General features: G+C 37.5%; 2 protein-coding genes across 2 annotated transcripts in view; one reads left to right on the top strand and one right to left on the bottom strand.

Annotated features, from left to right (window-relative positions):
- The window catches only part of LOC113109348 (myb-like protein U), a 972,647-nt gene that overhangs the window by 840,901 nt on the left and 103,800 nt on the right, over positions 1-27,946 (top strand). The gene's annotated exons all lie outside the window — the stretch shown is intronic.
- On the bottom strand, positions 1,792-10,997 carry LOC113109722 (regulator of G-protein signaling 11-like). Its single transcript, XM_026273466.1, has 17 exons — positions 10,777-10,997; positions 10,379-10,475; positions 9,161-9,211; positions 7,835-7,941; positions 7,668-7,719; positions 7,453-7,511; positions 7,268-7,344; positions 6,714-6,795; positions 4,918-4,983; positions 4,578-4,601; positions 4,415-4,476; positions 4,132-4,245; positions 3,916-4,031; positions 3,233-3,320; positions 2,814-2,952; positions 2,326-2,408; positions 1,792-2,244 (listed from the first exon to the last, which is right to left on the bottom strand). Exons 1-17 carry the CDS (start codon positions 10,837-10,839, stop codon positions 2,109-2,111), a joined length of 1,416 nt encoding a protein of 471 aa, XP_026129251.1. The 5' UTR covers positions 10,840-10,997; the 3' UTR covers positions 1,792-2,108.

Raw genomic sequence — 27,946 nt, 5'->3', positions numbered from 1 at the left:
GCAAGTGTATATACACACACACAATATGAACACATGCAACTAGTTGTTTTCATAGCATTTCTATAGGAATGATGCATATACTGTAAGTGGTTGATCACTGTAACCGTGATCACTATAAGCCGTTTCCATTATAGTAAGATCATGCTCCGTGTCAGTGCCTGTGATATTCTACTACCTTGCTTTAATCACAGATCAAATACAGCACCAGACGCTCGATGGGTTTGGGCTCACAGACGGGAAGGAATGGAAAGCTGTGGTCTTTCCTCCAAAGATTTGCCAGAGTCACAAAGGAGATGACTCCATCTCACCGCCTTGACCTGCTGACTGCTGCCCTTTTGCATTATGGATGAAGGAAATGAACTGACCTACATATATATTAAAGCAGTTGTAATGTCTTTTTCTGTTCCCCAGACACTGAGATGGAAAAGGAACTACATCATTAAGAAGATTCAGTTCTACAAGTTCAAGCAAGAGTTCAATGTGTTTATGTAAGACTATGTGGTTATTACAACTGTCTTAAAGTGCCCTGCTGATGTGCTTCAACATGGAAGCCTAGGTGTGATTACAGTAACAGTATAGTTTTGAAGGAAACTGTCACAATGGATATAAATCTAGTAGACTTGCTATAATGCTGCAGTAATTTAATGTTATGTAATTAGTAATCACCACCAAGGTCTCCCTTACAACATATATAATGTTTGGTCAGGTGTACCACAGTAATGCTTTCTACTTGGTAACTATTGAATTTTTGTGCTCTACTTTTTGTAATGTATAGATCATAGACAGTAAAAGATCTGGGACTCACGAGTCATACATGGAGGGTGAAACAATAAGCAAGTAATCTGTCTGTTACTGGTCTCTGATCAAGTGTGTAAATAACATTTTATATTTATTTGCTGACCATTGTAGAACTGAGGACTCTCTGCTGAACATGGAGAAAAAACACAGCATTGGGAGAAGATGGCAAGAATCTGATTCAGACTTCCAGTCTGTCCTTAAAGATGTTGACCGTGAGCTCAGAGGCCAGCTGATCTGCAAGGCTAGAACTGAATCAAGGGAGAGAGCAGTCCTCCTTCATCGGAAATTAAAATATCCAAGGAAAGTACTGTGGACAAGTAGATACAATAAGACATTAAGATCCTACTTTCAATCAAGCGTTTAAATGATTCTGTTCAGTCGCAATGGCTCACTTATTAACAGTGACTTTCTGCCACCTACTGGTGGTTTTAATTTCACATTTAAAGTATCTTATTTTTTAGATCATTTCAAATATCAGATTCAATATTCAACGTTTTATGTTTGATATATCAAATTATTTATGCATTTGTAACTGCAGGTTACATGCATTCATGTTATGCATTAAACAGTGTGTAAAAAAAAAAAATCTAATTATTCTAATTCACTGATTAAATGTAAGAATTTGACTCAAAAGGTCTGTAGAAACCTTGAATTAAATGCAGCCTTGGTGAGCTATAAAAGACTTCTGTAACACTACATATGTCAAAGTTTAAGGCATTTCCTTCTTTTAGAGTGAGTAACATTAAAGCTAACCAGTTTTATGTAAACCTGTATCATTTGAATACTTCTACTGACACATTCCTTTACTCAGGATTGTTTACCAGACACAGATTAAGGTTAGCCTTTTATGTCAAGTAACCAATAATTTATAATAAAGACTTACACATTTACTACAGATGAACTCTGTCCCATCATGTCACTTCAGGTATTCACTCAAGCACTTTTCTAATATGATATCAATATATAAATAATTTATACCAGAGAGGAAAAACTTTATATCAAATAAATACATTAAAATATGACAAAAGGCAAGTTAGACTTAAAGAAACTGAAGGAAAAACATTCAATGAACAGCTGAAAGTGAGTAAGATTGCCTGATTACATTACTGCTATAAATACATTGTATTTATGAAATGCATGAAAAGCTGTATTCCTGTGTGATAGTATACAGAGAAATGTGAACAGAGGAATCAAGCATTCTTGTTACATAATTATCTGTTGTTATATTCTGAAACATCTGTTTTGTAAAGCACAACAGGAAGCAATGCAGATTCATTTACAACTGTGTTAGGTAACATAGCACAACATGTTTAAAGCCGGGATGCAGTTCCAGAATTGCTTTTGAAAGAGTTAGAGTTCTTTGCCTTCCCATCATCCTCTGCAGCTTGGGTGGCGAGGGCAGGTGAGGGGCTGGAGTGACGCTGGCGATGTATGAATGGTAACACACTGGAAAGACACACAGAAATACATTGATAAAAGATGTCTCTTCTTCTGCAGATGAATCAATATGAGTTTTATGCCTCTTACCTTTTCTTGGTCTCCTGTGGTACTACGGCTCTGGCTAATAAGTTCTTGTAGAGGTCAGATTTGAGATAACGAGGGTATGAATCCTGCAAAAAACACAAATGATGTCTGGCTAGATTATTCAAATCCTTTTAGAATTTCAAATCATAAATTGGATGATCCAATCACAAGTGACCCATTTTTACACCTCAGCAATCACTCGTCTAGTCAACTTCTTAAAAAAACTGTTTTCAACATTGATAAGAAATGTTTCTAAACTGCTTTCTGAAGGATCATGTGAGAGTAATGGCTGCTGAAAATTCTGCTTTCACAAAAATAAATTACATTAAAATATATGCAAACACAAAACAGTTATTTTAATTAATATTTCACAATGTTATTGTTTTGATTATAGTCATTAGTCACCAAGGCTACATTCCAAAGGTTTTGAACTGTAGTTTAATATTTGTTTATGCACACTTTGCATTTGATTGAATAGTTGGAAGTTATACCTTCTTCATGAGGAAGTAAATGTGCATTTGAGCATCATCCAAGACAAAACGATGAGGCCGCTTGAATCCTTCTAAGGTCTTTTCCATGGTCTTGCTGTCTATATTGACCCAGCGACTTGCACCAGGAGCCAGGAACTGCCTAACATACAAAATCACACGAATAAGAGACAAACTTGAGGTGATGAAAGACTTTTTCATTCATATCGCACACTGATTACAAATGAAAGAGAGGCCATATAGACTGGAATATATTTTAAAATGTAAATTATTCCTGTGATGGCAAAGCTAATATTTTTTGTAAAAACCTTTTTTTTTTTTTTCAGGAGAAAGTTCAAAAGAATAGCATTTAAAGCATCAATCTTTTGTAACATTAATAAAGTCTTTAACATTGTAACATGGATATATTATTAAGGTCATACTTGTAAACCTCATCCACTTTCCCTGGAATCTTTGAGGTCTCTCCGTGACGGACGTCCTCACAGGCCTGCCAGAAACACAAGTTCTCCGCTAAAAACAAGAGACAAAACCACCACCAAGAAAAGGATATGAAAGAGGATGATGAGAGGGAAGGCATGAGAAAGAGAAGGGGGGAGAGAGAAACATTAAAAGTTATTATTTTATTTATATAAACAGAGTGGAATAAAAATGGAATCTATTAAAGCTCCATGAATACAGATGAGATTCGGGACACTCTTCAGAAGTGGTTTAAAATACAATCTTTATATAAAGTCTGATTCAAAAAACAAACAAACAACAACAACAGTAAAACCATGATTTTAGAACAATTCCATGGTATTCTTTGATAAAATTTAATTAATTATTCTAAAAGTAACTTATCATTATCATACTGAAGACACCAAATCAAATTTTGTTTAAGTGTCTGATAAGCAGAACTGAATTTAATTCTGCTTTTTGACAAAGATTTAAATTAACTTGTATAGCAAAAGCTGTTTGAAGTATAATTCAAATATAAAATATGTTTTCTGCTCACTGTTCTCTTATCACATTTCTGTAACTCATCTGACATACCATTCAAAAGTTAGGTTTAGTAAGATTATTCTTTTTTTTTTATGCCATCACGGAAATAAATGATAGTTTATACCGCTGAATTCTTTCTCCAAATAAGTGAGAAACTCTTTTCTGCCCACTGGGTCACTCAGTAGCTCCATGAAGCTGAAGCTCCAGCGCTCCACACGCAGTTTAGTCTGCACGGAAACTCTATTTCAGGAAAATACAGAGCAATTACTGAGCTTCAGACAGGACATTAATATACTTTAGGAGTATAAAATGGTTATTCATGTGTGTTCATGTGACTCACGTTTCACAGTTCATGTTCCAAAACATGATATCATCTGTGATCCAGGGGTTGCTGGGAAGACATCCTTGCATTATGGGGTCATGGGGCTGGTACTGCTCACAGTACTTAACGTAACTGCGAACACACACACACACACACGCACACCTTCACAAGGCCTTCACAAGGGTTATGGTAAGAGTTCTTTTTAAAAGATACTTTGATGGCAGTCCATTAGTTGTAGCCTGAAGACTTTCACAGAGTAAAGAAACACACACACACACACACACACACACACACACAGTACCTCTCAAGGCAAATTGAGGACTTTACACGATTCCTCGCCAGGCTTATTCTGTTATGTTCAATCTAAAGCCGTTAAAAAAATAAAAACATTAAAACGTATATATACACATATACATGCATATAGACAAACATATATAGACACATTTGATATATTAACTACTTACCTCTTTTTTGTAGAAATCTGCATTCTTTTCTGAAATTTACAATGACAAAATGCAAAATATCATCCCAAAATATTAGCTTTCCTGAAATGTTGCCATTAAAACTAAACTAAATCTGCACAGTCATTGACGTTTCTGATTTTGCAATGGAATGCAATGACAGCAGGAAATGAGGCAATGTTAAAGAGATTACTTACTTGAACAAGGATGCATGATAAAAGAAATAAACAGAAATAAAGAGAAGAAAGCTGTAGATGATGCTTGAACATGAGAGATTCTGCTGTGAATGTTTCTTCAGTCTGTGTGTGGAGTGTGTTGTTGTGGATGTGGTCAGGTCACTCACCAGCTGCACTCGTGTGTTCGTGGTTCTTCTCTCCGGTCCATGATCTATGTTGTCCAGTGTCCCCGGCTGAAAATGTGGTCATAAAGAGATATACAGATCAATAACCAAATATGTTTGTTTCTGATGCCAAGTCATTAGAAATGTGATCTCTGTATTCATGCTGGTATCATCTGTAGAATTTTATAGCATTTACTCTAAATAATTACCTATATTAAGTATATTTAAAAAAAATTCACAACAGTATTTTTTTTTTAATCATAGTATTTCTCAATTAAAATTTTTCTCATATTTTTTTTATAATAATTCTAAGGTGATTTTTCGTAGTTTCAAAGATTATTGGAAAACGTTTTACGAGACAACACTATTTAAGTTTTTCAACTTCAAAATTCCATGTTTAATTCAATGTGTTACTTGTCATTTCTGTGTTATTATTTGTGATTTGTTTATGTATTTGTTTCAAAATTAACCCTACATCACTTTATTTCTTTTCCAGTGTGGCGGACACACCACTTTACAATCTGAGAACAAATACACAACGCTGACATTTAGATTTTCTTGCTACCAGCAAAAATAAATAAAAAAATTAATTACATTTTAATTAGAAATTAAAAAATTCAGAAGATAAGTATGTCATTGTCCATATAATTTACTATAAATATATATTAGAAAAATATTGTGAGCCTTGTTTTTATCCAGGCTTTCAAACTAACCCAAATCCCAGTAATGTGTGGCAGGTGGATTAAAATAAAAAAATAATGGAGGCAGAACACCCCCCCCCCACCCACACACACACACACACACACACAAAGTGACAATATAGTGATGAAATGGTCTCTAAATCCACCTCAGATTAAATCATCATCTGGATTCCTCATTAAAATGCCCTTGTGCAGGAATGCAAGAGTAACTCTCTCTCTCTCTTTCACACACACACACACACACACACACAGTAAACTAGTGTGCAGTCTTTCACACAGAAGCCACATGTACACTCAAACACACATAGTCACTTAGTAATAGAATATCCTCTTAAGAGCTCAACCAAAAGATGGAACCATTAGCGATATTCCAGCACACACACACACACACAGTCTGGTTCACTATCCTTGTGGGGACCCCCCATAGGCATAGGATGGTTTTCTATTGTAAAAACTGTATTTTCTATACACATACTGTACATTACTTCCTGTTGAATATCCTATTATTTAATTAATCTAAGAAACTTAAACTGAAGTCAGGTAATGCATATATCTTTTGCACTCATGTGTGAGTGTATTTTAAAGACACCAGTCTGTTCCATTCAATTTTTCTTTTATTCTGCCCTCCCTTTCTCCCGTTCTCATCCCGTCTGTCCCCTTCCTCCCGTTTTCCTTTGCTTTGCGATACGTTTAACTGACTGACTGAATATTTCATAAGCAGAAGCTGGATACAGATATGAGGGAACGTGTAGGATGGACACAGATGCTGTCCCTGCTTAAGCATCATACACTGTCTATAATGTATTTGGAAATGCTTTGAATTTCTACATCACACAGGAGATACAGTACATTAAAAAAATCAGTTTATTTTATTTACGAACTGAAAAAGATTTCAATCCTGATGGCAATACTTTGGTACTCCAATGTAGAATACCAAGATATAAGTATTGCCAGCATTATTTGCTTGATTTAAAATGATTTTCAAATGTTGTTTATGAATTATAACAAAAATGTATTTTAGATTTTAGTGATCCGTTTTGTGCTAGAATACCATGGTTTAAGAATTGCAAGGGTGTTTTTTTGTGGTTCAGTACTTACAGGAGGTCTGTTCACTAGCCAGTAAGCTTGCTCCTGACACTCCAGCACTATACGATCTGCTTTGCGACGCTGTTTTGATGCCCTTTAACACAAGAAAATGAACATATGGCAAATGCACAGATGTAAAGTACAACTTCAACCTTCAGAAAATATTTTATATTGATTTTTTTATTGACAATTAATATTAATTAGTGCATAAAACTTTAATATACATATATTTTTTTTGTTAACTTTTATTTTAGTAACAATTAAAAAATAAAGTTTTAGTATTTGTAACTATAATAACCCTAATACATTTACTTGATTTCAAACGATTAAATTTTTTTAATATATTTATTCAAAAACTTATTTTTGATTTTAGTAATGAGGTTCATTTTGTGATAAACGTGCTTTTATGATTTTTATTTCATTTTTTTTACACTTTTCTTTTACATTGCTTGCAATAGTGGGCTAAATGTGATAGGCTGAAGGAAGCATTAAGTGTGTGGGTGTGTGTGTGTGTGTGTGTGTGTGTGTGTGTGTGGTCATGTTTGATGATGGAAAAGGAAAGTTACCTGAGCTGCTCTCTTGCCTGCATCACAACAAAGTCCCAGGTGTGGTTGATACGTTTATGTAAAGCATTATAGCACTCCTAACAAAGACAGAAATCGAGAAATGAACAACAGATCGCTCCACAGGTTCAGGACTACATTATAGAGTCTTGTTTCTCTGTGGTGTGACTGGCTTTCGACCCACATACCTTTTCATACTCAATTAGATCTCCTTGTTTTCGGATATTCTTCTTGGTCAAGTAGATTGCTAGAACACATATAAATAAAAGTATACAAAATATTTTTACCTTCTGAACCTGCTGTGAAATATCTCCTTTTGTAATCGTTGATGCAAATAAATTTTAGTTTGCTACAACATTTGATGAATACATTTTTGTCATGAACATTTGAAGTTGGGTCTCACCATAGTCCAGCTCTGAAGCCGGCCAGCGTGTTGACATCCAGTAATATGGCGTCTGATAAAAACAGAGATTATTTCAGATGCGCTGATTTAGAATTTTAGGAACTATTGATACAGCATGACATTTTATTTAAATACTTTATACAGTATGTGTGAATAAATTTAAATACCTGGAAGCGATAAGGTGAATTGTCAACTTTCAGAATTAGGTTTCTGGGCTCTTTTAAAGGGTAAATGTATCCGTACTTCACAAAGATTTGTCCAATGTGCAATGCCTCTAAATTTAAAATGAGGGGGAAAATGATACATACACATAATAGATACCAACAGAAACATAAATAATTAGATTTAAAATCGAATTAAACATGAAATTTTGATTCTTATATTTTCCCCTGAACATACGGTATATATCTTTGTTATATTTACAAATTTTTGTTTGCATTTTTTTGTACTTTATTAACAACAGAAATAATAGCTGGTTCAAGTTGGTCTTTGAATTTCTCTACCAGCTAAAGGCCAGCTTACATTTACACATCTGCCAGATATTTTTATACAGCAGCTTACACTGCATTTAAGCTATACCTAATTTTTATTTCATGCATTATCTGGGATTCAAACCCATGACCTTAGCATTACTATACTGTGCTCTAGTGTTTGAGCTACATGAAAAAAGCTATAAAATAACTAGTTATTTTCCTAACACTCAGTTAACAAAGTCAACCCATGCTTTCTGGGAATAACATTATTTGGGAATAACATTATTTGGGAATACATCTCAGTCTAATCATTGCCTACACATGGTGTTCCCTCACAGCAGTGCACATATCTGCCAAACTCTCTGGAGTCTAGTTTATTTCAGACACAGCTGTGTGCAGCATTACTTGTTTATTAGGGCTTTCTGAACCACACAGCCTGTTCTCTGAGAGTGTAAAATTTGTGCATTTTCTTATTAAAAATCTTGCACACAACCTGGCTTACATTACATAAAATCAGACTTTAATTTAAAGCAACTTTAATAAGCAATTTAGCTCCCCAAGGTTGTTTGTGTGTGTGTGTGTGTGTGTCAGGAAGGCACATGGAGAATAATGTTGTCTCTTGAGAACACTTTCTACAAGCCACACACAGGTAACTGGAAAGCTCAAAGAAATACACCACAGCAGATAGCATTGAAATTATCACACACACACACACACACACACACACACACACACACACACACACACACACACACACACACACACACACACACACACAGTAAGTCTGAAATAATGTTATAGCTATAAGCCAACTTATAAGCATTTTTTTGTATTATTTTGTAAATTAATTTCTAATGCATCACTTTTATGCATACAGTAAAACAATCTTTTGTTACATTTTCTAAAAAGAAAAAAAGAATTGTACTTGTTAATGCAAAAGTCCCTGCCACATTAGTTTAATAATGACAACAAACTCTTTGTTCTTTGACAAAATATAGTTATGTTATATTAATGTCCTACCTTCATCAGAGATAGAAAACTTCTTAATCAGCCATTCAAAAATATCTGCACCTGTATAAAATCAAAGAATAAAGTCAACATAACTGTATCTGACAAAACATCTATCTATCTATCTATCTATCTATCTATCTATCTATCTATCTATCTATCTATCTATCTATCTATCTATCTATCTATCTATCTATCTATCTATCTATCTAGCACTTGCACCAAGCTCATTGCAAGCAGCTTAGACAGAATAAGCATGTTTTTTTCAGCAAACTACTGTTGTATAAATCAGTTATATAAATAGGCAGAGTTTATTTCATCACTTGAATAGATTTGGAGAAATGTAGCATTTACATCCCTTGCTCAACAGTTGAGCCATGACTGGCCAAGATGACTTGTTTAGCACTGGTTTTGCTTGTAAACAGTGCTTGAGCTGTGTATGTTTCTCTCCTGATTCAGACGAGAAGACATTTTGACTGGAAAAATCATATTATTGATTGAGGACTACTAAGTTAAAAACGTCTTAATGACGGATTCACAAGTCATTAATTGATGGACTGGAGTTGTGTGGATTACTTGTGGACTATTGTGATGTTTTTATCAGCTGTTTGGAATCTCATTCTGACGGCACCCATTCAAAGCAGAGGATCCATTGGTGGGTAAGTGATGTGATGCTAAATTCTCCAAATCTGTTCACAACCTCACCTACATCTTGGATTACTTGATAGTGAATAAATTTTCAGCAAATGTTCATTTTTTGGGTCAACTGTTCCTTTAAGTGATTTTGACCTGTAGCTTTGATTTGCCAAATAAAGTCATTTGTTCATTCACTCTAGCGCTGTGTCCTCTGAGAGACCAGAGCAGGTGCAAAACATGCACAGTTAGACTAATTAATAGCAATAAAAATGAGCACAGAGACTGAAAGCACACACAGGAATCTAATTTCACTGCGCAAGCTTCTATTGATTCTCTGTCCTCATGCGCACTCAAGACTTTCCAAGATATGCATGGATACTTAGCTGTTAAACGCTGACTTTTTCCACAGTAATAATAGGAAAATATTCTAGTTGTGCCTCAACTGTCTCTCTAATTGTGCTATAACAGGTCAGGGGCTGGAAAATACACAGAACAGTCATGTACATTTGGGATTATCAAAAGAGAGTGAGTGAAGCTTCAAGTTTGATGCAGTTATGGAGAAAGAAAGAGAGAAAGAGCAAGAGAGACACTCACCAGTCATTGCGTGTGGTATGACCGTAATAAGGAGACGCTGGTTGCGCAACTTGATGCCCATATCAGGGTCCTGCATGGATATGATCATGCGCTCCATCTGTATTTGGGCATACATGAAATATATGTACTTTTAAAAATTCCTTTTGACACCACTCAAAATAAACAGATAAAAAAAACTTCAGGATGCACCTTTAAATAAATACTAACTTTATTATTTCAGTCAAATATTTATTTATCCATTTTATTATACAAAATTTTGGTTTTACAACATTTTCATTAATCAGAGGAAAAGCTCGTAGTCTTGCAAGCAACAACTGCAACATTTTATGAAGCTCTGGCTCGTTTACAGCAGATGTATGACTGTAAGTGTTCAATAAATACACATCTTAGGGTCTCACCTTAGTCAGACAAGGCATTTGCTGTCTCTGCACTCCGTCCTGACTGAATGTGTTAATGGTCATGTTGAAGGCTGCTCTGGATGTGAAGCTGAAGAGAGCTGGAAGATGCTTAAACTGATGCTTGAGTCTGCTTCTGCTTCTGGCGACGGGGTGGCGCTACGGTACATTCGACTACAACATTACTGCCATAATCAGGTATGAAATAGCGCCTTCTTGTGGTGTTTGATTCAAATTGATACTTGTACAAAATCAAATAAGCACATAAGTGTGTGTGTGTGTGTGTGTGTGTGTATATATATATATATATATATATATATATATATATATATATATATATATATATATATATATATATATATATATATATATATATATATGTATGTATACACACACACACACACACAAACACACAAAGATAGAGAGGGAGAGAGTTTATGACAAATTCCCCATCTTTAACAGAGCATATCTTTTCGCTATAATTACATACATTTTAGTTTTTTTTATATATTATTCACATTTTTATAAAATATAAAATCAAAAATAATTCTTACTTTTATTAGACTCTAAAAAACTTGTAGCTACTAAATCCCGACCAACTTCACCTTGTATTCTTTCCATTGTTTTCAAAATACCATAGTAATTTTCGCAAATGGGAGTAAAAAAATTTTTTTACAACGAGTTCAAAATATATTAATTTGAGCTGTTTCACTTTCTGTTCAAGTATATCTGGGCTTCATGACATGAATTTGTACTCTTTGGACTATTTGGAAATTTGTACATTTCAATTACAAGTGTCTAAATGCTACTACATTGGTTATATAAAAAAATATCCAAGCAAGTGTCTTCTGAAAACAAATGATTCCATTGCTATTCAATTTTATTTGAATGCATTTTTTTTTTCAAATCTCCAGTACGCAAGTGCTGCTGATTAGCAGTGTGCTTTACAAAATTCTGTGGTTATTTTTTTATTAAGAAGTTTCAAATCACCAATTAATAGTATAGGATTTAGATAGTAGTGTTTATTTATTTGTATTTTACCCCTAATAATGTAAAGTAGATTCCTTGAGATATGATCCATGCTGCTACTCCGATACAGTAGGTGGCGGTATGCACCTTTTAATACGTTTCAATTATGTCTGTTCTACAAACACAATATATTCAGAGGCTCTCTTTTCACTTTAGGAATAAGGACTGGTGTGGATTGAGAGGAGAAAGCACAGAGGGCTGGAAGGGTGCGCTGTGAGGTGGAGGCTGCACTACTGGACCAGACATCACAAGCTGTAACAGACTGCAACACAAAGCAAACTGTTACTACTCAATGCTCACTTAACCTATTCAGGTTTCTGAATGGCTGATGCAGATGCAGTTTGCCCATTGACAGCAACATTGCCCAAAGAGTTGCCCAGTGTATCAACAGTTACAGTAACACATTTTCTATTATGAAGTAAACATCTCTTACCTCTGGCAAATAGAAGTGCTCCTGTTGCCATGGCGACCTGAAGAGCTTGGGCCAGCCTATCCAGTGCCAGCTGGATATGATTGACAGCAGGAAGCGGCGTGAGCTTCTCACACAGATTGCCGACTTCCTCTATCAGTGCCACAACAGACTCCACAGGAAGCACAGCTAGCCGACCAATCAAACTCTTTTCTGTCAGTTGGACCTGCAGGAGTTAAGATGAAAGCACATTATATGTTCTAATACTGAAAGGACTCCTTAAAGGGTTAGTTCAGCCAAAAATGAAAATGATGTCATTAATGACTCACCCTCATGTTGTTCCAAACCTGTAAGACCTCCGTTCATCTTCGGAACACAGTTTAAGATATTTTAGATTTAGTCCGAGAGCTTTCTGTCCCTCCATTGAAACTGTGTGTACGGTATACTGTCCATGTCCAGAAAGGTAAGAAAAACATCATTAAAGTAGTCCATGTGACATCAGAGGGTCAGTTAGAATTTGTTGAAGCATCAAAAATACATTTTGGTCCAAAATAACAAAAACGACAACTTTATTCAGCATTGTCTTCTCTTCCGGGTCTGTTGTGAGCGCGTTCACTGCAGTTTAGTGATATTCATGAACGAATCACTCGATGTAACCGGATCTTCTTGAACCAGTTCATCAAATTCGCTTGTTCTCGAGTCAAGAACAGTTTCTGAGGTGGTTCTCCTGACACCATTTAGTCAGGGTGCTCATCACCTGACTTCTGCCTGTCAGGAAGTCCAGGATCCAGCTGCACAGAGATCTGTTTAGTCTCAGAGTCTGGAGCTTTACAACAAGTGTGGCAGGCCCAATGGTGTTAAATACTGAGCTGCAGTCCACAAACAGCATTCTCACATAGGTGTTCTTATTTTCAAGGTGGGAGAGAGCAGTGTATAGGGTGAAAGCAATAGTGTCATCTGTAGAACAATTGATCCAGTGAGGCAAGCAGCACAGATCAGATGTAGTCTCTGACAAGTCTCTCAAAATACTTGTGTATAAGAGCAACGGGCCTGTTACAAACTAAGGTAGTGCTAAACGTAAAATAAGGTACAAGAGGAGGATCGGGAACAAATGAGGAGTTTTACTTGAAGACGAAGGAGATTACAGACAATACACAACACTATCACTTGTTAATACATTTACATTCAAACACATCAACATCTTGTAACTCATATGCAGGTCATCGATTCATGGGTTAAATTCAGGCATACAAATGAAACCTTTTTGCACTAAATGCCTGGCCTGGCACCAGCCTGGCTGGACTTAAATTATTTACGATACCTGTGCAAGCCTCAAAGGAGAAATGAAAACCCCCAACCAAATTCCTGAACACAAAAAGAAACCTTTCTTAGAAGTTCCTTACTTTCATCATTTTATTAATAATATGTATTTTAAATATGTTTTGTGTGTACCATGGTTAATCCTTGTTACGCGAGGATTATAATTTTTCTAGCGTATAAATTGGAATTGGTTCTCCTCACTTTAACTTTCTCAAAGAGAGCCCTGTTCTGCAACCCCCACTCCTTTGCAGCTCGTAAAATTTTACGACCACACAGGACCACAGGACAGGAAATCTAATCCTTACAAAAGAATGGTAAAATGTACTCAAATGTAGTCTTAATGTATATAGTATTGTTTTTGCGGTACATTAGAGGTTTCCCATATAAATTGGGACTATCTGCAGTGTTATCATGTGTTAATCAAATCTTTAAATGTGTGTAATTCTGCATTTGAATGTAACTTCATGTTTTGATCATTTATATATATTATTTCTGGTATCTGTGTAATCGTCATGCTTTGACAGACCCATTTATCTAGAGCAAAGTAATGAAAAATGTATTTAATCTGGAATTAAGAACTTGCTAGAATATCCCTGATGAAATCTGACAAGCCCTAAATCATCAGGGGGTTGTTTCCACAGAGACAAAGGAACTTTTTCCAGCTGCAGATCGTGGACGTTCATTGGTTGTTCACGCGAACAGAGGCGTGACCTATCTCAAGCTATAAGAGTCGACCGAACAAGGCCCGCCTGTCTCTTCTTACGCTGACTCGCTTCAACTCACACACACGCTGCAACCAACGTCGCTCCCGCGCGGCCTTGGACCACGCTCATTTCGCCGTCCCCCTCAGCACAGGGACTGAGGAGAGGAAAGCCATTTTCATGGCTCCTTTGGAAGCTTTCGTTTTTGTTGTTTGTTTTCTTTTCTTTACTAAGTTTATTCGACTATTCGCCTCTCCACACAAGGAAGACGAATTCTGGAACATTGTTTGTTGAACCTTTCAAATACCGCGCGAAGATGAACGAACACCCCTCTGCCACAAAGGACCAAGTGACCCCACGCTAACGCCAAGATCCAGAGCAGCTCACACGCGCGTCGCCGGTACCACGCTCACCCACTGGGCCATGCAAGTATCGTTTTTCTATGGAGATTTAAATGCTGCTTTAACGTGTTGCTATGATCTGATTGTTGTTGGCTTCCAAAAAGGTTACTGACTGATTTTCATACCTGAGCTCATTCTGTGATCTCTCTCGCTTTCTCCATTTTCTCTCTCTCTCTCTTTTATTTGGATTCCGTTATGTCTTGTATAAAGGTTACTGTCTGTATTGTCGTAGGCATATTTACTCTGTGTGATTTGTAGTTTGATGTATTATTAGTTGGATTATTAAAAACCCATATATAACATGATTGGCTTGGACTCCACCCCACTCACATTACGAGTCACTGAGAGGTCTGATCTTTAGCTACAAGCTTTAAATTTAGAAACTAAATTTATCATAAGGATAGGATGATGTTTTCATTGCCAGATAATATTTTTCCTTGAATTATAAGAAGTGATAACTTTATTGAAAAGTGATAGGTCAATCTGGTTTGCTGGACAAACCACTGTTTGATTTGCAGTAATTTACAGTAAGAGATATCACAACAATTTATATGAAGAATGGAATATTGACATATTAATGAGTAAATTACAGTGCCCTGTGATTAGTATTGGTATAGGCAATTGAGCTATTTTTCATAATCAATAAAATGTAATGTAACTGTCATCTGAGATATATATTAATCATATTCCTGATTAATTATTCAAATTCCCTATATATCATTTGAGTTAATTATTATGCACTACTCATTGTTGTTACAATCTAAACATGCAAACAATCACGGACGAGGGAGAACTCAACAGGACGGGTATTTAAACAAGTGGATGGAGGGAGGAGCCAGGGAGGAGCCCGGAGCAGGAGGAGCCAGATGGTCCACCAGAGACCAGCCAGGACGGAGATCCATGGTGGAGTCGACGGCGGGAGGAGCCATGGTGACGACACCAGGGGGCCGACAGGCGGAGACTGCACCAGTGGGTGAGGAGCCCAAGATGGAGCAGCACAGCCGCAGAGCCAGGGTGACGTCGAGGATCCGGAGGGCCTAGGTGGAGCAGAAGGCTCATGCGACCAAGGCGGGGTTCTGGCAGGTTCTGGCAGACCGCTGTGGAGCCGGAGCGACCGAGGATGGAGGTGGAACCGGAGGGAAGGAGGAGCCTGACAGAGCCGGAGGGATGGAGTGACGAGGTGGAACCAGAGGAGTGGAGTCCCGAGGCGGCGGATGGTCGACGACTGACCAAGGTGGAGCCAGAGGGACGAGGGAGCCCGGTGGAGCAGGTGGGATGCCAGGCCACGGTGGAGACGAGGGAGCTAAGAGCCAAGGCGGAGCCGCTGGGTCGAAGGACCGAGGAGGAGTCCAGGGCTCGGAGGCTGGAGGTGGAGACAGGGCCTTAATGCGCCAAGGCGGAGCTGGAGACTGGCAGTCCAGCAGTGAACCATCGCGCCCAGATGGCGCGGACTGAGGGTGAGCTGCGGGACTGACTGGCACCAGCAGGGATGATGAGGAACTGGCTGGTCTAGGAGGAGGAGAGAGAGGAGGGATGGGAGGAAGGACAGGTGGATCAGGGCTGGACGGAACCAACGGAAGTGGAGCAGAGGGACCAGCAGGTCCTGGAGGAGGTGGGAGAGGGAGGCCGGGAGGGAACACAGGAGACACAGAAGATTCAGAGCTGGGCGGAACCAGCGGAGACACAGAAGATTCAGAGCTGGGCGGAACCAGCGGAGACACAGAAGATTCAGAGCTGGGCGGAACCAGCGGAGACACAGGGAACTCAGGGCTGGGCGGAACCAGCGGAGAAACAGAAAACTCAGGGCTGGGTGGAACCAGCGGAGACATAGGAAACTCAGGGCTGGACGGAACCAGCGGAGAAACAGGAAACTCAGGGCTGGGCGGAACCAGCGGAGAAACAGAAAATTCAGGGCTGGGCGGAACCAGCGGAGAAACAGAAAATTCAGGGATGGGCGGAACCAGCGGAGAAACAGAAAATTCAGGGCTGGGCGGAACCAGCGGAGAAATAGGAAATTCAGGGCTGGGCGGAACCAGCGGAGAAACAGAAAATTCAGGGCTGGGCGGAACCAGCGGAGAAACGGAAAACTCATGGCTGGGCGGAACCAGCGGAAATGGAGCATAGGAACTTACTGGGGTAGGTAGGAGTGGGAGACTGAGAGGGTACACAGGGGGATCAGGGCTGGACGGAACCAGCAGAGAAACAGGAAAATTAGGGATTACCTCCATAGACCAGTCCATCAGATCCATAAGTTGCTCCATGTTTTTTCCCGAGACTGCATACAGCTCACCCTCAGTCGCAGGAGTGTGGGCAGGGCTTTCCTCCACGCCCTCGATCTCCACGAGGACTCCCACGATGCACGTTGTTGCCGGCTCACACACCTGGTCAGTCGCGCTCTCGAGATCCTGCTTCCTGTCAGTGGATGGCTCGGGCTCTTCGGCTGCGGTGGGCTCTGGCTCCGTGCGGCGTGATGGTGGCTGGCTGGTCTCTGGGTCGGGAGTGGGGCAGGAGATATCCTCTTCGGCGGTGCTGACGGTCCATGAAGATCCGTTTTTCTCCAGCACCCACTCCACAAAAGCGTCGAAATCCTCTCGGGGACCGTTCGCTGGTAGGCATGCCTTACTCCGCTCGCTCAGGCCGGTATAGAAAAAGTTAGAGAGCGAGCGGTCGGGGAAGTGAGTAAGGCACGCCAGATCTAAAAAGTCCCTGGTGTGGTCCTCCAGCGAACGGTCAAGTTGCTCCAGGCATAGGAGACGGACTGCAGGAATGGCCATTCCGGGAGAGGAGAAAAAAAAATAAAAAAAATAAATAAATAAATAAATTAAAGAAATAACGCCGCTAAATTAACTACACTGTGAGGTCCGTGATTCTGTTACAAATTAAGGTAGTGCTAAACGTAAAATAAGGTACAAGAGGAGGATCGGGAACAATTGAGGAGTTTTACTGGAAGACGAAGGAGATTACAGACAATACACAACGCTATCACTTGTTAATACATTTACATTCAAACACATCAACATATAAAACATGCAAACAATCACGGACGTGGGAGAACTCAACAGGACGGGTATTTAAACAATCAGGAGGTGATGAGGGAACTGGAAACAGGTGGGAAGAATCAATTACTTAACAAAAACAAGAACAGGAAGACCAAAAAAGGAAACAGAAAGTTCATGAACGTGACAGGGCCTCCAATCATTTAAGCATGTGATTCAATTTTTCTTTGGTATGGGCACAATGGTGGATTTTTTGAAGCATGAGGAAACCACAGACAGACAGAGGAAGAGGTTGAAAATGCCTGTGAAAACACCAACTAGTTGGAATGCGCATGCTCAGAGCACATGGCCTGGGATGCCAGCAGGACGCACAGCCTTGCGGATATTCGCCCGTCGGAAGGATTCGGGTTACATCCAAGACAGAGATGGAGAGTGCACTCACCTTTCTGCTGCAGCTGCCTCAGAACGAGCATAAAAGTTATCAAGCTTATCTGGTAGAGAGGCGGCAATGTTCACAGTAGCTGGTTTATTTCCTTAAAATCTGTGATGTTATTGATGCCCTGCCACATGCTTCTTGCATCGTTGGAGTTGAATTGTTATTCAACTTTGTTTTTATATTGTCTTTTTACAGAGTTGATGGATTTCCTGAGATCGTAACTGGCTTGTTTAAGATCATCAGCATTCCCGGATTTAAAAGCGAATGTCCACACTGACAAGGCAGCTCAAGCATCACTATTAATCCATGGTTTTTGGTTGGGGTAGATAGTGACTTTCTTTGTTGGCACTACGTCTACACACTTCCTGATGAAAACACAATTTTTGAGTACGCTACTATGTTGTCATCAGATGCTGCCCGGAACAAGTTCAAGTCTAGGTGATCAACGATCACCACACATGTTGATGGTGATGTGTTGAAAATATTTTGGAGCTATTGTTCTGAAGGTGGCTTTGTTAAAGTCCAACGTAACATAAAATAAAACTCAGGCCTGGTCTTCTCTCATCCTGCACTGTCGTAGCTCCTCTTTTCTCAACCCGTTCCCATGGCTCTTGGCCCCGCCCCACTCGTCACAGTGAGACACTGAGATTAAGGATTTAGATGATTTTCTTGTTTTCCCATCATGCTGTAAAAAGAGCCTAAATGATGCCTTAATGATGTCACAATTTTTAGAAATGCTCCATATCTAAAAAGAAGAAAATCATATCATAAGTAACAGTGCAAGGCTGAAAGAACCTCAGATACTTTAATCTCCCGAGATATGGACAATACAAATACACAAAGACATGTTTTCACAGCCCACTGAGTGAAGATGTGGGAAACCTTTTTCGGTAACACTTTAGAATACTGTTTCTTACTTACTACATAACTAATAAGGAATTATTGAAGAACTAACAGGTGATTATTCATTAACACTTAACTCACTACTGCTAACTACAAAGGAAGATGTGTTAATTAATCAGTATGTAATATAATTTTATGATTATGTTAAGTAACAGTTAGCTAATCAATAACTAATGTATTCTGTCATATCTCCTGATGAACTACTATTAATTATCTACTAGTTAGGGTTCAAGAAACATAACTATGAAGTAACATAGTTACTTAAGTAAGTTTTCCACAATTACATTGAATTGTGACCCTTTCATATAAATGTTATTAGCAATAGTAGTAGTAGTAGTATGAAAATGCAATATTAATAAATGCAATATATTTTATAGAGGTTTTGCCTATGTAGTAAATTGTTTTGTGAGTGTGTTTTGTAAGAAATCAGCTTCCAATAGGAACCCCACCATGACTCCAGTGCCTTGCGATAACTTACCTTAGTTTTTATATTTTATATACAGTACTGTATGTGTGCCTCCTCAGGATATACCACATTATCATTAATTATATTTCTGTATGTAAGGCAAAGCCTCAGGAAAAGTGAAAATACAGGTATCCAATTTGTAATTAATGAAGAATTATAAAATAATTATGCAGGACTTATTTTGAACCTGAAACATTAGGCCTATTCTAAAGTGAAAATATTGGGAACCCATTAGTAATTAATAAAGAATTATCAGATAATTCCTTAAGAATTACCTAGAATCTGAAAGAGTATTCTAAAGTGAAAACATAGGGAACCCATTAGTAATTAATAATTAATTATCAAATAATTATGCAGGACTTATTTTGAACCTGAAACATTAGGCCTATTCTAAAGTGAAAATATTGGGAACCCATTAGTAATTAATAATTTTTTTTTAGATAATTCCTCAACAATTACTTAGAATTTGAAACAGTATTCTAAAGTGAAAACATAGTGAACCCATTAGTAATTAATAATTAATTATCACATAATTCTGCAGGACTTATTTTGAACCTGAAACATTAAGCCTATTCTACAGTGGAAATGTTGGGAAGCCATTAGTAATTAACAAAGAATTATCAGATAATTCCTGAATAATTACTTAGAATCTGAAACAGTATTCTAAAGTGAAAATATAGGGAACCCATTAGTAATTAATAATTAATGATCAAATAATTCTGAAGGACTTATTTTGAACCTGAAACATTAGGCCTATTCTAAAGTGAAAATGTTGAGAACCCGTTAGTAATTAATAAAGAATTATTCAGCTGTGCAACGTGATCTCATGAGAATACGTGTGTATTTTTACATTAAATGTGGTTCTACAACACGTACATTTACTTACATTTTCATGCACATAAAAACGTACAACCTTGACGTATTTATAGCAGTAAAACTTACAAATACTTACGTGTTAGCAGCTAAAAAAAACGTAAATAATCTAACGTAAAGTGTGAATGTATATGAATTCCAATGTATTAATATTAAAATCGTTGCTTTAATGATTTAAATCTGTTGTATTTGTCATATACATGTTTTTAGTGAATTTATTGAAAGCAGTTTACTCATCTACTTAATAGGAAGTAACATTTCTGTGCATGCTGCAAACTCGTTTCGGGGATTACATAATGTTAAACAAGACTACACTTTGAAACCTTAAAATGAATACAATTTATGTAATTGTTTAACCATTTTGTAATATTTTGCTGTGCGATTTTCTCCTATCCAATGACTGGCATTACAACCATAGATACACAAAAGCACAGCATAAAATTACAAATCACATCCATTTTATTTGTTTGCTGTACTCCATATCTTTAGAATCCAGATGTTTGCAAGGAACATATCCAAATTCAGCCCTTTATCAATCTATCTTCATCTTCATTCTCAGCAACAGCGACCATCACAGTCAAATCCCGCGCTCGTTATGATTCGAATTTGAAAATAGCGCCAGTGAGCCATCCATAGACAGTAAAAGAAAGGCGCCACCCTCGAGAAACGTTACGACATGGTTTACGGCACTGATATCGAACGCTCATTGGTTCTCACCTAATTCGTCAAAGATTGCGACATGCCGTGTTTCAGTTGATAGACATTTTAAATCAGTACTGCGCCAGTGTGCCTTCAGAGAAGACAGATTCATAATTTCACAGATTAATAAATTAAATTCTGCTCTGTACCCTATAAAAACGATTACCTCCAGAGAGGACTGCGACTGGAACTCATTATCATTTGAACTACTTTTGGTACCACTTTTGATATTTTCGCAAAAAATAAATGATTAATCTTACGTTTGTTTGTCTGTTATTTGTTTATTTATAACAGTAGCATTGTTAGTTTTAAGAAATGCTTATGGGTAGGTGTAGGATTAACGTTAGTGGCTCAAAATAACGTTTTAATGTTATATTTTTACTAAAATTGTGTTTTATTATGTTTTATTCTTTTAACATGCTGTATAAAATGGGTAGCTTTAGGTTTGGGTGGGGTTTAGGGATCTTACATTTATCAAAAAAAAATTATAAAAAGGGAAAATATACATAAATATATATTTTTTTAAATCTGATACGCATTGAAAAGCAGCTTCATGAGCAAATTTCTATGGATAACTGACTGGTCAGAGAAGGCGTTCTATCTGTACGTATTTGAGGTTGTTTTTACGTAAATTTAGTTACGTTTCGAACCTGTAATTAAGTCCAGATAATTTAGCAGGACTTCTAAATTGAACCTATTAGTAAATAATAATAAACTACATAATTTTGACTAAAAACAAGCTATAAAAGTAATCATAATTTTTGTAAAATACTCTCATCTGTTTATTTCAGATGAGAACATTTCTTAATACAGCATATTTTATTCAATTTTAACATGTATACTGCCCACATTTTAACTAATTTAACAAACATTTCATAATCAAAAGTTAAACATTTAGAAGCAAACAAAATCCATATTTCATTTCTATTATAGGCTAATAAGTGGGCTGTTACAAAGTTGCTACTATATCTGTACATCTGTTTTTTTGCTTATGACTGTTCAGTAGTAGTTATTTCATAGTTATTTTTCTTGAACCTTAACTAGTAGATAATTAATAGTAGTTCTTCAGGAGGTATCACAGAATATATTAGTTACTGATTAGCTAGCTGTTACTTAACATAATCATAAAATTATACTACATACTGATTAGTTAACTAATCTTTCTTAGTAGTTAACAGTAGTGAGTTAAGTGTTAATTAATATTCACCTGTTAGTTCTTCAATAATTCCTTATTAGTTATGTAGTAAGTAAGAAACAGTATTCTAAAGTGTTACCCCTTTTTCCTTTCCTTTAGATATTATTCCCTATCAGTTCACTCAGAATGATTATATAAAAACTAGGGCTGGTAAGCGATTACATTTTTTAAAAATCTAAGTAATTACATGATGTGATGATTAATTAATCTAATTAATTGTACATCGAATTTGGAGAAATTAATCTGAAAAAGATCATTTAAAGTCATTGTTGCGCAAAGCATAAATTTTTTACATATACTCTTTTGGACCATGTGAGTAAATGAAGAAAAAATGATCATTTTTGGTTTGGTGAACTAACTTTGATAATTTATTTTCTTAATTTTATTATTATTACTATGAAAATATACAATTATTTCTTTAATGAAATGATACTCTAAATAATAAACTAAAACTGCTAGTAGGTTGTGGTAAATGTCTTAATGATTAAGTTATTGAGTCATTTATTCATCCATTTGATTCATTCAAATAGCTTATTCATTCAGGAGTGAAGTAAATGGTTCTTAATGAATGGTTAATTGCTTTAGAGAGCAGACGACTCCTTGTGCTTTTTGAAACGCTCTCGTGGTACTCTGATGTTATACACCAATCGGTCTGTGCAGCGCCACATCAAAGCCAACAGGACGCTGTGGGTTGCTCAGAGATGAACAGTTCTGATTTGTCTATATTTTGGCAGGCAGAATTGAGCAAAACAGACAACATTGTGTCTAAAATAACACAATTTTAACTTAATGAACTGTTGTATAACATTTGCAGATTTGATATTTTCTAGGCCCCAATCATGCAGTAAGTTGTTGCCCTGCCTCATATTAGTCATCAGTCAACTGTATGAAATGACAGATGATCTGGGGCGGGGAAAGTTAAATGCGTTAATTATTTTACCACGTTATTTTTCTCCATTATTAATTATTCTAATTAACGTGTTAAATTACCAGCCCTAAAAAAACATAATGTTCATCATATCTCTGTTTACATGTCTCAGTGTGACTGATCCAATGGTCTTGTGTCCAGAGAAACAGAATAAAATGTTAGTTTATGGTTAGATTTTCTGATGAGCGGGAGTATTTCAGAACAGAGGTTATCTGTTGTTGAGTCACGTAATCATTTCACTTAATGCTTTGTTAGGGGTTTAGCAACTCTCCTCCTTGACTGGAAACAGACAATTGGAGCATTGTTGGTCCTTAGTTGATCATTAGTAGCTTTAAGACCGCAGGTGGGAGAAAGGAGAATCTTTTGTTTCCTTTGCAAGTAGCCGATTGTTTGTTCCATGAGGTCCTACACTGTTCTCTATAAAAGCTGGCATGCCAGGTCTACTTCTGACACTGGAAATGAGGCACTGGTCTTCAAGTGCCCACACATTAAAGATAAAAATGTATGCAGGACAATTGTTATAAAATAGGAATTGATAATAGACAATGTTCAATTTAGTCTTGGCTTGTGTACAGTGCTTAATTTGTAAATGTTGAGGTTCTGGAACAAAGTGGGGTAATGGATCCAGCTCAGATTTCATAGGGTTGACGGGTTTGCAGCTTAATATTAAAGATCAGTTGTACAGTTTCTTAGTGGACCTGAAAAATCGTGTTTTCCCCTTTCAGCCACCAATTACCTCAGAGGATTCATGGAGGTCGTGTACACCACCTGTTGATGGTAAGCCTACTGCTTATCTTTATTCCTCAATCCCTCCTGTCCAGATTGAGTGGTCATCGAGTGAGTATATGGAGAATTATGTGCAGGAAGAAACTGGTCTAGAACTTGTGGAGTTAGTGCAAAGCAAGGTCAATGAGAGTAATTTATCAGCCAGAGAGTCTCATGTTCTTTTCACTCTTTTGTTTGATCATCCTGAAGTATGTACTCCTACTCTTTGTAGAACTCATCTAGTCCATCATAAGATTGTTGTAAGTGCAGATGTGGTTGTTGCGCAAAAGCCCAATAGGTTACCTATACATAAAAAGGAAATAGTTCGGGAACAAATCGACGATATGCTTACACGATACATTATTCAGCCATCTTATTCTCTCGGGCATCTCCTATTGTACTAGTTCCTAAAAAGATGGAGGCCAAAGGTTTTGTGTTGATTACTGATGATTAAATGCTGTGAGTGAAAGTGATGCATTCCCTCTTCCTACTGTGGGAGTCCCTTGCTGGAGCCAGTGTGTTTAGTATCCTTGATCTTAACAGCAGGTACTGGCAAGTGGCAATGGACCCAGACAGTATGGCTAATACTGCTTTTGTGTCCCCTTTTGGGTTGTATGAATTCAAAGTGTTACCTTTTGGTTTAAAGAATGCTCCAGCCACCTTTCAAAGGCTTATGAATAGGGTGTTGGCTGACTGTTAGGACAGTGTTGTTTAGTTTATCTAGATGACATAGTCATTTATTCATCAAATTTCAGTCAGCATATACAAGATCTCCAAAGGGTTTTGAAGTTTTTGCAAGAGGCAGGACTAACCCTTAAACTTCAGAAATGTCATTTCTGTTTAACAGTAATTAAGTTTCTTGGCCATGTGGTGACCACCGAAGGGGTGATGGCAGATCCTGCTAAAACAGAGGCCATCCAGGATTTCCCCGTCTCAAAAAATCTAAAAGAACTTCAGCGGTTTTTGGCGATGAGTGGATGGTATCATAGGTTTGTTCCTAATTTTTCCGATATCGCTGAACCCTTAAATGCCTTGAAACGAAAAGGAGCTCCTTACCAGTGGACGGCTGAATGTCAAGCTGCTTTTGAGGATTTGAAAATGCACCTTTCTTCTCCACTTATACTGGGACGCCCTAATCATACTTGTACATTTGTAGTTTATACAGATTCCAGTTCAACAGGTTTGGGTGCTGTTTTTGCCCAGCGACCATTTACATCTGGTATGACTGAAGAAGTACTGGCATATGCAAGCCGTACACTTACTGGTGCAGTAAGAAATGATTCTACCACAGTAAGGGAGTGTTTGGCCATTGTATGGGCGGTCGAAAGGTGGCGGCATTATCTGGAAGGAAAGTCTTTTATTGTTGTGACTGATCATGCATCTCTCCTTTGGATGTTTAACACTACCAAGGCAAACTCTCGCCTGATTCGTTGGGCTTTGAAATTGCAAGAGTTTGAATTTACTCTTGAATACAGTAAAGGAAAGCTTAATAGTGCACCCGATGCTTTGTCTCGTGTTAGTAGTTCTGATTTTTCCCCAATAGTCGCTGCTTATACTCATAAGCAATCCCCAGATAGTCTGGTCTTGCAGTTTCCTCTCTCTGATGAGGATATTTGGACCGCACAGCAGCAAGATGGAGAGGTCCAAAGAGTATATAAGAGCAAAATTGATAATATGCAGAGTCCTGATGATTCTGGATTTGTCATTTTAGAGGACAAGGTTTACGGGAAGTTGACTCATCCTTCCCAGGGAATCCATTTCCAAGTTTATGTCCCACAGATTCTTTGCCAGACTATGTTGGAAGCATATCATTCCAACCCGTTAAGTGGGCATTTTTGTCATTATAAGACACAAAAAAGGTTAATAGAAGTTGCCTTTTGGCCAAAAATGTGGAGAGATGTTTCAGAATTTGTAAAAAATTGTGTCAGTTGTCAACAATGTAAACCTGAGTGTCGTAAACCAGCTGGCAGGTTACAGCAGACTGAAGCACATGGACCATGGGAATTCCATGGGATCTTATGGGACCATTGCCACGTAGTACGCAAGGTAACACCCAACTATTGGTAGTAGTAGATTATTATAGCCATTGGGTGGAATTGTTTCCTCTTCGAAAAGCTACGGCTGTGACAATTGCACAGACACTAAGGAAGGAAATATTGACACAGTGGGGTGTTCCGAAATTTTTGTTGTCAGACAGATGTCCCCAATTTACCTCTGAAATTTTGCAGGAGCTGTGTAGCAGGTGGGGAGTGGTGAAAAAATTAACAACAACATACCACCCCCAAACCAACTTCACAGAACGTGTGAATCAGACGGTTAAAGCATGATATCATCCTACGTGTTTGGTGAGCATAATCATTGGGATCATTATTTGCCAGAGTTGAGGGATGCTATCAATTTTGCTGTTCAGGAGAGTACTGGATAGGATACACCCCAGCAGAATTACTCTTGCAAAGAAGGTTAAAAGGACCTTTTGAACGTGCTCTAGAACCACACCAGACCAGTCTCAGGGTTCTTAAAGATTTGCACGAGATGGTAAAAAGAACTTGTCCTGAGCTAAGGAGAAACAAAAACGTTATTATGATGCAGGTCATAGGAATGTGAATTACTCCAGAAATGATAGGATTTGGATGAAAGCACATCCTCTTTCTAAGGCCTCTAAAAATTTGCAGCAAAATGGATTGGGCCTTAACGAATTGTATAAAAATTAGGTCCAGTAAATTATTGGGTTGTACATGAGGACAATGGAGAAGACTTGTGTACAGTCCATGTGTGCAATTTGAAGCCTGCCTTCCCCTCTGCTGCAGAGTTGGATCGTAAGGAAATGGAGGGAGTCTTGAAGATTTTTACTGAGGAGTCAGAAGATGAGGATTTTCTGGGGTTTTGATTAAATTATGTCCTGGCTTAGCTAGTACTACTTATTGCAATGCCAGATTATTTGGAAATGAGTGTAATGATAATTCTGATTGATGGAACTAGTGTTTTTTTATGCGATTGTTGTTGCAGGGTTTCATGTATTGACATTTTCCTGTAATGAGTATATTGCAGAACATTAGGGCATCTTTTTCCATGGGGGGAAGAATGTGACCGTTGTCACTGATTTGTGGTTTCTATTTAGTACTGGGGGTGTCGCTCTTAAGCGTATATACGGGAAACCAGGTAGGAAGTTATTTAAAGAAGTATGATTGCGTCTTTCTCGCTCTCTCTCTCTCTCTCTCGCCTTGGTTAGGCGTGCGGGTCATTCCAGGTCATGGTCACACTAGCGCACGGTTTGTGAGTGTTGTGGTAGCCCTCTTTGCATTAATGTGTTCATACTACATTTAATGCTGCTGTCTTTTTTGTATTAATGCTTACGATTCCTATTTTGAGGAATGTGATTCCCTCATTGAATTTTGTAAAGCATTAAGAAGTTATTGGAAGTAATTCGCATGTAAATGGAGTTTTTGAGAGAGAGAGAGAGCTTTTTCCAATTGGTTGTGAAGTTATGATGGTGATTTCAATGCTAATTCAGGGCATTATATGTAGTGTGTTTTGAGGAGGTTTTTGGTGTAGGGAAATTTTCATTTTATTTATGTTGGTGCTCGAGTTGCCGATTTCAGTTGTAATTATTGTGTGATGTTATGAACTACGTTTCAGGCCCAGTAGTTTAATGAGTGACAAGGTAAGCTTAATTGTTGAATTTTTTTAATGTTTAATTATTTGCCGATTTATTTGTCACTCCTTTATATTTGTAAGGTATTTAAAAGGTAAATGTTCCTGGGCTTGGCAATAAAATTGTGATTTATTATTTTATTTCCAGTTATTTCTTTTCTTTTCTTTTTCTGTGTTAAATGTAATGTACTGAATTGAAGTAAATGAATTGGAATTGATTATGAATAGAAAACTTTTGAGCCAACTTCCCTGTTGTTCCTTGTTTTATTTATTTCATATAATATAATAGTCTCATATGTAATATCGCTAATGATGTATTTTGCACCAGAACCCCCCTTTTTTTTAAGGCCAAATACCGTCACAATATTGTCTTCTCTATTGTTTCTTTTTCAAAACTGCAT

This window comes from Carassius auratus, chromosome 1 (assembly GCF_003368295.1).
Source record: "Carassius auratus strain Wakin chromosome 1, ASM336829v1, whole genome shotgun sequence".
Taxonomy (NCBI): Eukaryota; Metazoa; Chordata; class Actinopteri; order Cypriniformes; family Cyprinidae; genus Carassius; species Carassius auratus.
This window is presented reverse-complemented; position numbering and strand designations above follow the sequence as displayed.